At 27.0% G+C, this 10,880-nt stretch overlaps 1 protein-coding gene across 1 annotated transcript in view; it reads left to right on the forward strand.

Annotated features, from left to right (window-relative positions):
* LOC117174774 (serine protease filzig) overlaps nt 1-2,711 on the forward strand; it is an 81,470-nt gene extending 78,759 nt beyond the window's left edge. The window contains exon 8 of the mRNA XM_033364130.1: nt 2,521-2,711. Within this exon, the coding sequence (XP_033220021.1) occupies nt 2,521-2,682 (162 nt within the window). The 3' untranslated portion in view covers nt 2,683-2,711. The remainder of the gene's footprint in view (nt 1-2,520) is intronic.
* The last annotated feature ends 8,169 nt before the right edge of the window (nt 2,712-10,880 follow it).

Here is a 10,880-nt window from a genome sequence, read left to right on the forward strand (position 1 = left end):
ATCTCTATCCCTTCCACACACTACTCCTTTCCCCTGCCGAGTGAGTCACGCCTACCTCGAAAGGGAAATGGCTTAATGGTGTAATAATAATAATAATAATATAACTTTTCTAATTTTCATCAAAATTAAACATTTTATTTGCATAATTTTCAAGTCTTTTACCCATCTATAAGAAACTTTGACAACAATTTTTATAATATCAAGAAAAAAAATTTTGAACATTTTGAAAATGCTATGATTTTTTTAATTTTGGGCTAATCGAAAAAATCGGCAGGAATAGTTTTGAAATATATTTGGTACCTAGTGAAAATTTTGAATGAGATTTTCGGATCTATGAAAAAAATAATTTTTTATATTTTTTGAAAATTTTCAAATTTTTGAAAAGTATATAACTTAGCCTTCATTTTGGGTACCTTCGGAAGTGTATCAAATAGGGACTCGATTGGACAAATCCTTCAAAAGTTAGCGTGGTTACAACATTCAGGTAACCATACATACAGACCTACAGACAGACAGACACCGATGAAATTTTATGATTTTCGGATTCTGTGAGTGCCGAAACGTAAAGATCCGTTAAAAACCAGATATCGAAAATTTGGACGAATACACTACATACTCAGGAATGAAAGTATAAAAAGAAACAAGGCAAATCGGATGGCGCTCATAATATTTATTATTTTCCTCTAAGAAGTTTTTTTCCTTGAATTTATCAACTACCTATCATATTAATTTAAATAATAGGTTTAAAAAATTCTTTAAACAATCATTAATAATTTCTAATTGAAAGTGTTGGAAATTTAGAAAAAAATTTATTAAACGGTTTTTAATTCAAAATGTTTCAAAAGAAACAATTTTAGAATCGGTAAAATTTTAAAAAGGATCATTTTCGTATAAAGAGTTAAAAATCTAACAATTTTATTTTTAATTGAAAAAAAATCGAAATTTAATGATTTCAGATTAAAAGTTACAAAACAAGACAATTTCAAATCAATAAAAATGGAATATTGTCAGATCAGAATTTTGGAAACAAAAAGAAATAATTACCCATTAAAATTGGTTAGAAATTTTTTTTAAGGTTAGAGAATAAACCCACAGTCATTTTCAGGATTCAGTATACAAAATTCAATAATAAACCCTTTGAATTTAATTATTCTAAAAAAAAACTTTCAAAATAAAATGTAATTATAGAAGAGAAACATTAAAAATGAGCAAATTTTACTTTTTCCTATTTATGGTCCTTAAATTTTCAATATTTAAAAAATTTCAGTATTTTGAGTAAATCTTCAACAATTTTTCAAATCAAAATAAAAAATAATGACTAATAAATTTGTATAAAGAAACGAAATCTTAACTTTTTTACATTATAGGCTAGCTACTAATATTTCGCAGAAATTGCAAATGTTCAATACAAATCCTGCATGTTAAAAAAAATACAATCAGGAAAATCGCATTGTGGTCATAATATTTATTATTTTTTTCTAAGAAATTTTTTTCCCCTTGAATGTATCATTACGGTGAATCATTTTAGCCTACTTTTTAACTTTTATTAGTCAATAAATAAAAATAAATAAATATAAAATCGGATATGATTTAGAACCCCCCTTGTTTAATTTTATGTTTTTGTGCTCTGGTTTTTTCAATGTCTTAAAAATTAATTTCTTAAATTTTTATACATGCAGAATTATCACGACCCTGAAGATTGTTACAGAAATAGATCCAAAATATTTAGATACGCTTTTTTTAAATCATTGTTTCAACAAAAAAATCCTTCATTAATAATTCAAACTGTGTCAAGTAAGATAAACAAATTATTCTAATGGTGTTTTTGGTTTTTCGATCAGCCTCTTAATTTGTTTATAGAAATTTCAAAACATAAAAAGACAATTATATTTGATAAAGAATGGTTTTAAAAATGGGGGACGACTGAAAATTTTGAAAAATAAAATTCCCGATACTGTAAAATTTCCGAATTAGAAAATTTCAGATTAAAAACATTCCTAAATAATAAAATTTCCGAATTATAGCATTCCCAAATATTAAAATTGCAGCCAGAAAATTTCCATATTATAAAATATCCCAACTTAAAAATTCACGAAATTGTACAATTTATTGATTTGTTTATAATTATTATTCAGTCATTAAAAATACAGTGATCGACTATTTTTTACAATGAACAAATATTTTCAATGTTTGAAGTTTCCAAAATTACCATTTTTTTTAAATAGAAATATTTGATTCTTTTATTTTTAATAATCATTATTGATTTAAATATTCGTAAACTTTCCCATTCTGCAATTTTGTTATTCGGGACTTTAACCGTGTCGGGAATTTCATTTTTTGAGTTATTGCATCCTTCACCACAATTCATCCTTTTAGACTTTTTATTTTGTTTAGTCCTAAGCCATTTGAAGCCCCTTAAGATTCGCTGAAAGTTTGAAACCAATTTCTCGAAACTTTAAATAGAATTTTTGTAATTTCTGTCAATTTTTGTCTTATCTGAAATTTTATCTGTTCCGATAGGGCGACAGTGGAGGACCATTGACGATTCAGCGTGCTGATGGCAGATGGACTTTGGTTGGCACGGTATCCCATGGAATAAAATGTGCAGCACCATACCTTCCAGGTGTCTACATGAGAACCACCTACTTCAAACCGTGGTTGCACACTATCGCCGGTGTCTGAAGCGTGAAACTGCTTAAAAAGTCAACGGCACACGTACGCGTACATGGTCCGTAGACTCCGTGCCACTTGTAAAAATGTACAAAGGAAGACTAATTTATTCAAATCTCGATCGAGAAAGCGAGAATTAAATGGAAAGAAAAAAAGGAATTCGCGACCAAGGCGATCCGATCCCGGTCCGAGCACAACGTCCGACAATGCTATAAGAGCCAATTTATCGATTTAAGGATTTACTCTACATAGAATCTCAAAATTCATCAATTCATCAAAGCATTGCTTACACAGGAATTTGACTGAAATTAATTGTTTTAGACAAAAATAAATGATAAATCGTGATATCGCTTTGCTTTCAGATAGAAAATCCATTTCTTAAATTATTGTTGGTAATTTGGGAAGTGTGCGATTTGAACAATCCATCAAGAGAAAATATAATGTCTTCTAATTGAGGTTTGATTACTTTGTTGTGATAGTTGACGGTGAAAATTTTTGAACTTTGTGCTATTTTGTTAGAGTATGTTTTTTTAAGGGGGTCAAGCGATTATTTTTGGACATTAAAAGGTACATGAAGAAAATGAAAATTATCAGAGATTGTGATCCTTCTCAGAAATCCTTTAAGATTTCTTGAAAATCCTTAAACTTCTCCGAATTTTTTTTTAAATCCCTTTAAGTTCTTTATAATCCTATAAAATCTTTCGAAGAATCTAGAAATTGACTAAAATCAATTCTAATCTCTTAAAATCTCTTAAATTTTCCAAAATTCTTTTAAATCTCTTGAAAAGCCTTAAAATCTTGGTATTTTTTCAAATCCCTTGAAATTTATATTTTTGTGAATGACTTTTCTATTGATCCCACGACATTCTTTAAAGTCACTAAAATTTAATGAATTGTTTTAAAAACCTTTAAAAATAAACTTTAAAATTCCGTCAAGTCTCTAGTAATACCTTAAAATCGCTTGAATTCATTTCATATATTTCGAATTTTCTTGAAATTAACTAAAATTAATTCAAATCTCTTAAAATCCTTTACATTTTCTTAAATTCCTTTACATTTATTGAAAATTGTTTAAATTAAAAAGCTTTTTCAAATTTATTAAAATCCTTTTAAATAACTTGTTAATAACTCGCTTGCACTCTTTAAAATCTCTAAAACTGTCTTCAAATCTTATAAAGTCTTTTGTAAATCCTTAAACCTTTTTAAATGAATTTTAAATCATTTAAAGAGAAAATTTTTAATCCTTAACATTTTTTGATTTTTTTTAATCCCTTGAAATCTCTTAAAATTTATTTAGATCTTTTTAAATACCTTTTCAATAACTCGCTTGACATTCTTTAAAATCACTTAAAGTGTCTTAAAATCTTATAATATCTCTTGTCAATCCTTAGAACTTTTTGAAAATCCTTAAACTCATTCTCATTTTTTTGAAATTCCTTCAACTTCTTTAAAATCATTTAAAATCTTTCGAAATTGACTGAAATTAATTAGAATTCTTTAACTTTAAATAAATTCTTTAAAATATTTCATTTTTTTGTACATCCGTTGAAATCTTTTCAAATTCAATAAAATCTTTTTAAATAACTTTCAGTATTTCGTTTGACATTCTTTAAAATCGCTTAAACAGCCTCAAAATCTTGTAAAATCTCTTGCAAATCCCTAAACCATTTTGTGTTAATTAAAAAATCTTTTAAATTTATTAAAAATCATTCCGTTTTTCTGTATTCTTTAAAATCCCTTCAAATTCTTCGAAATCATTAAAAATCTCTTGAGATTTCCCAAAATAACTGATTCATAAGTCGCCAGCAATTGAGGTTATAACCTCAATTACGACACATAATATTGTGTGATGGATTGTCTAATCACAGACAATAGTTATTTACATTTTTTCGTTATTGCTTCAATGTTAGAAGTTGTGGTTCTTATTCAGTCCTAATGATCAATAGGACGGATTGAAAATGCTGAAATTATTCGAATTATTTGAACTGAACGAAAAAATTTTCGAGTTAACATCCAAGAAAAGAAAATTTAAAGGTGATTAATATCTTCTGTTCTTTTTTTTCCTGACAATTTAAAAAAAAATTAAAATTTAATTTAAAATTTAATTTAAAATTTAATTGAAAAAAATATTAATCTATTATTTTTTCCGGAAAAACCAAGTGATGACATGTTTCTTCGATTCAAGTTGAAGAAATTTTAGTTTCGACATATTCCAAAACTTTTCTAAAATTTGTGCATATGAATCAATCTAAAAAAACGTATTTTGCACATTTTTCAAAAATTCTGAATAAGCGAAAAAACGATTTTTTTCTAATTTTAATTTTTCCTTATTGTTCACTAGTAAAAACTAATTTGAGTTGTTTCAAAAACTTTAATTTTTCAATGACTCTGTCCAACTCTACTTGGTAGAATCTTATTTTTGTGTTAAAACAACAATTTAAATCGATTAACCAGCATATATATTTTTTTTTATAATCTTCAAAACTGCTCAATTTTAAAGTGAGTTGCATGTAGTAAACATCCTTAATCGTTGTGTTTCGTGTACATAATACATTTCTAAGAATTATCTTTAATATTTTACAACTTACGAGAATTATTTATTGAATTACTAGCTAATATCTATTAAACTTATTTTTGTACAAAATTGCCTTGCTTTTTCATAAACATTTTCCTATGAAAAATCTAGAAATAAATTGAATGAATGAATTGAATGAAAAAAATCCATTTTAATTTATTAGAAGTCCCATTAACAAATAACTTTTTTTTAATCTACTTGAAAACGTCATAAAATCCCTTAGAGTTCACGAAAGTTTCCAAAGTTACACTAAAATTCTTATTTATTTTGATGAATCTTAGATAGGATTTTCAGCGGCAATCATAAATAAATTTTTCGTTCGATTTTCACAAGCTTTTTGAAAATTCCCGTAAAACTTAGTTTTAAAAATTACTTTCTTATATCAATAATTTTAGTGACAATTCATTTTGTTTCTTAAAAAATAGGGAAGCTAATATAAACAAAATAAGTACAGGATAATCAAACCCAAGAGTTTAACTCTAATTTTCTGCCTTTTGTTGGAAAATTTAATAAATTCCTCAGATCTTAAACTATTTTTATATAACATTTTTACATGGAAATCTCTGTTTTAAACAAAAACTCTGAATATAAAAAAATATAAACTTTCTCTTAATATTAATGCGCTAAAAAATTTGATACATGTACCACATAAAAAAAGGAAATCCAGTAAATTTGTTAAATATTGGGTTTTGTTTAAAAATTATATATATTTATCTGAATAAGCCTAAAAAATATTTGTGATATTTGAGGGTTTTCTACGTATAATCCAGAAGAAAATTGGCGGCTCTAAGGAATGAACTGCATTTTAAAAATATTATTTAAAACCCAATAAAATCGCTATAAGGTAAGCATGTTTCTTTTCCATTTTTGATTCCTTAACTCAACTGGATAAATATAACGTTTTTATACAAACAAATTCTTATATTAAAGAAAATTTAATAATTTTTTGTTTATAATGAACATAAAAATTGAATTATGTACTATAGAGCTACTGTAAAAAGTTTTTGAAAAAATTTCCTTTAACTCCTTATGTGCTGCCAGACTTTCAAATTATGATAATCATATCATTCTAACATGCATTTTTATAACATAATAACGACAACGATAACGATAATTTCATTTATTTCGGTAAAATTTGATACAAGTTTTAGAAATTAGGAAACAAAAATTTGATGAAATTCATAAAAAGACTTCTAAATGAAATAAACAAAAACGGAAAAAATCGAGCCAATTAAGTCGAATTAAGTGCAATTAGAAAAATTCTAATGAATTCAAAAAATTCAACAGATTTCCAAAGAATTCAAAAGATTTTTAATGAATTCAAAACAAATTAATAAGAATTCAGATGGACTTTTAAATGAATTAAAATTAATTGCAAAAGTTGAATAAAAATATTTTAAAATCTTTGAAGACTTATGCAATTTTTTGAAATGCATTAAACCTGTTAAAATCTCATTTAATTACTAAAATCTTTAAAAATCTTCAAAATTCTTTGAAGTCGCTTCAAATTAGTGAAGTCAATTGAAAATGCCTGAAAATCGTCAAAAATGCTCTGAAATATTGAAAATCCTTTTAAATTTAATTAAATGACTGAAATCCATTGAAAAATACTTTAAAATATAACAAATCAAATGCAATATTTTTAGTTAAATTAAATGTATTGAAATCCCTTGAAATTTTTTAGATTTCTTAAAAATGTCTTGGAATCTTCTAAATTACTCCAAAAAATTCAAAATCCATTCAAATTTCACCAAGTTACTGGAATCGATTGAAAAGTACTTTAAAATATATAAAATCCTTTAGAATACTTTTAAATCATGAATTTGAAATTTTCTAGATTTCTCAAGAATGCCTTGGAATCTTTTAAAATTCTCTTAAATATTGAAAATATTTTGAAATCACTTCAACGCATTGAAATCTATAAAAAATACCCTTAGTTATTTAAAATCCTTTAAAATCTTTTGAAACTCCTTGAATCATCTTTAACTTCTTCAAAATTTTCCAGAATGTTTAAAAATACCCTAAAATCTTTAAAATTCTTTTACGTCCCTTCAAATTAATGAAGTCAATTGAAAATGTCCTGAAATCGTTTAAAGTGCCCTGAAATATTAAAATTCCTTTCAAATTTAATTACATTACTGAAATCTATTTAAAAATACTTCAAATATAACAAATCCTTTGCAATATTTTTAAATTAAATGAAATATATTGAAATCCCTTGAAATTTTTTTGTTTGTTCAAAAATATCTTGCAGTTTTTTAAAATTCCCCAAAATATTTCAAATCTTTTAAAATTAAATCCAAGTATTTAAACCTGTTAAAATTATCTTTAGACATTTTAAATACTCAATAATCTTTTGAAACTCTTTGAAAATCATTTTAAATCTTTTGAAACTCTGCCATTTTTAAAGCTCTCAAAAATTCCCTAGCATTACAAAAAATAAGATCTTCCTAATTCTTTAAGTCTCTTCAAATTATTAAATTTAATTGAAAATTCCTTAGTGCATCTTAAAATATTTGAAAATATTTTAGATCCTATGGAATCCCTTCATCCCCGTGAAGAAATTCTTTGAAATTCATTAAAATATTATAAAATCCTGTATAATTTAATGATATTTCCTCAAATCCTAAGAAGCTTTTAACATCCCTTAAAATCATTTGAATTTCAAGAATGTTTTTAATTTCCTCGAATTATTCCTAAAGTTTAAAAAATCTTTATAAATAAACAAAATTAACTTTACATCTTTCAGGATTTTTTGGGGATTTTCAGAAATATTTTTAAAAATTTTGAACTTTTCTCTGAATATCAATTTTTTTTAAATAGAAAAAAATCTATATTTTCCAGGGAACTTAAGAAAATTTAGCTTTTTTTCTTAAAACCTTTTAAAATTCTCAAAAAGCTTCGAAATTTTGTTTTAAAATCTTCAAAAAACTAAATTTAATTTGAAAATTTCTGAAATATTTTTAAACTTCATATTATTATTAAATCTGTTTAAAACTTCTAAACCTTTCAAATATATTTAAAGATGATTGGAATTGTTTCTCAAATAAAAAAAAATGATTCTGTATGAACTTCTAAATATATTTTAAAATTGTTCGCATTCTTCCACAAAGTTTTGTTAAATTACAAAATTTGCCTTAAAATCTTTCGGCTTGTTTTTTCACCATTTTGAAAATACTTCTAAATTTTATCTCCAACTTAATGTTTCAAAATAAGAAATAATTTTAAATTTTCCCAGAAATTTTAAGGAATTTTATTTGTATTTTGGAGAAACCTTTCAAGATTTTTAAGAAGCTTTTCAACTTTTGTTTCAAAAACTTTGACAATTTAAATTTTGTTTTTAAGATTTCCTAAAACTTTTTAAACAAATTTTACAATTTATAGTGCTGTAGCAAAATGTTAAGAAGGGAATTATTTTCCATTATTAAAACATTATTTTCTCTTTACTTACTAATTTTTATAATCACCATCAATAACAAATATGACATTTTTTTAAACTTTAAATTTGATTCCCAGCTCGAATTTGTATTCCGGGTTAATTCCCGATTATTTTCGGGGTAATTTTAATTCCCAGCTATTTCAAGGTTTTACGGTTATTGGACACACTGTTTAACAATAAACCTCATTGAAATTTAATTAAATCCATTAAAGTTTAATTCAATTAAAAATCTCTGCTAAAAGTTAATCAATACTGGCAGGAAAATTCTTCCAAGAACATCAGTATAATGAGAACCCGAGGAATCGCGTATTCTCTATAGAGACTTAAAACTGCTACACTATTCCTAGGATTTTCCTGAAAGCGTGGGATAAACTTTATTTTCTCACATCTATTTTCTTTGCATCCGACCTTCCCAACTTGCAATCAGCCTAAGCTCGCAAAAAATTGACTCTTACAGTTTCTAGCCTAGACCTTTCGCTATCGATCGTAAAATCGTTCAAGAGTTTAATTTCTCAGAAAGTCGGAGGGATTATTCTTCCGTCGAGAACGAAATTGAATTCGAACCAGGAATACCAAGAGAGAAAACATTAGTAGACTCGGAGTGAACTTGAATGAATAAATCAGAAAGGGCTACTACGACATTTTCAAAATGTGGTAGAAAGTTCAGAGAGAAACGGCAGATAAAGAAAACGAGTGTTGTAATACACTCAACTTTTGATATAAGACCAGTTTCGGGCATGTCTTATATTCGCATTGATCCTAAATAGGAGGAATTCCAGTTTAAACAGGCAGGGCCGCATGAATCAATTCTGTTTTGTATTGGGAAGCATGACGCGACTTGATGCAACTAATGCACCATCAGTTCTAGAAATATCGTAAACCGAGGGTTCTTATATCGGGAGTTGTGTGTGCTTTGAGATCTTTCCCTAACTCACAAAAAATAAAACTTTAGATCGTTCAAAGAAAATATAAATGATCAAATATAAAAGTTAGAGCGTGGGGTTGATTGCTCCTGCAAAAAAAAAGTCATCCCAATACCTTTATTGGAAGACTGCGTATTGTCCGCCCACGTACTGTAAACTGTATATGCAAAAAATAGTACAAAATTCTAACTTTTCTCTAAACTACCAGGTCTCAAATTTTCTTTCAGTAATTATTCGTCCTCGATGTCCAACAACGCAAGAAAAATTGGACACTAATTTCTTTTTTTCAAGACTTATTTTTTAAGATTTTCAATTTCATCAATTTAGTTTTTGCCAACCAGTTTCCGAAGTTGAAGCACGAGTTGAAGTTGTGCTAAAGCGGTGAAATCCAACTGAAAATTGACATAGATGCGCTTGGAAATTTGTTGCCATATCTTGGGAAACCTTGAAGATTTTTAAAGTTCTCTTGACTTAAAATAAAGACAAGATTTCAAAGATTACGTCTAGACAATTTCAGTTATTTTCAACCAATTTCCTAAGTTACAGCACAATTTGAAATTAAGGTGTAGCGGTGATCACCGGCTAAAACTCAAGACAGATACGCTTGGAAATTTGTTGTCAAACCGTAGAGACCTTTAAGACTTCAAAAGTTTTTTCGACTTAAATTAAAGACAAGATTTCAGAGATAACACTTAGTCAATTTCGGTTTTTCCAACCAGTTTCCTATGTTACAGCACGAGTTGAAGTGAAGGTACAACGGTGATCCCCGACTAAACTTCGACGCAAATACGCTTGGATATTTTTTGTCATATCTTGGGAACCCTTTAAGACGTTTTAAGCTTTTTCGAGTTAAATTAAAGACAAGACTTGAAAAGTTACTTCCTGTCAATTTCAGTTCTTTCCCCACCAGTTTCTAATCTTAGAGCACGAGTTGAGATTGAGGTACAGCGGTGATCAGCGACTAAAACTTGACACAATAACGCTTGAAAATTTGTTGTGATTTCTTGGGAACTCGTGAATTTAATTTTTTCCAACCAGTTCACCAGCAGTGATCACCAAATAAAACTTGACGGAGATACGCTTGGAAATTTTTTCTCATATCTTGAGTATCCTTGAAGATTTTTGAAGGTTCCTCGGCTTAAAATGAAGATACGATTTCAAAGATTACTTCCTGCCAATTTCAATTTTTCCAAACAGTTTCCTGAGTTACAGCACGAGCTGAAGTTAAGATACAGCGATTATCTCCGACTCAAACTTGACTTAGATACGCTTG

Source organism: Belonocnema kinseyi, chromosome 6 (genome assembly GCF_010883055.1).
Source record: "Belonocnema kinseyi isolate 2016_QV_RU_SX_M_011 chromosome 6, B_treatae_v1, whole genome shotgun sequence".
Lineage (NCBI taxonomy): Eukaryota > Metazoa > Arthropoda > Insecta > Hymenoptera > Cynipidae > Belonocnema > Belonocnema kinseyi.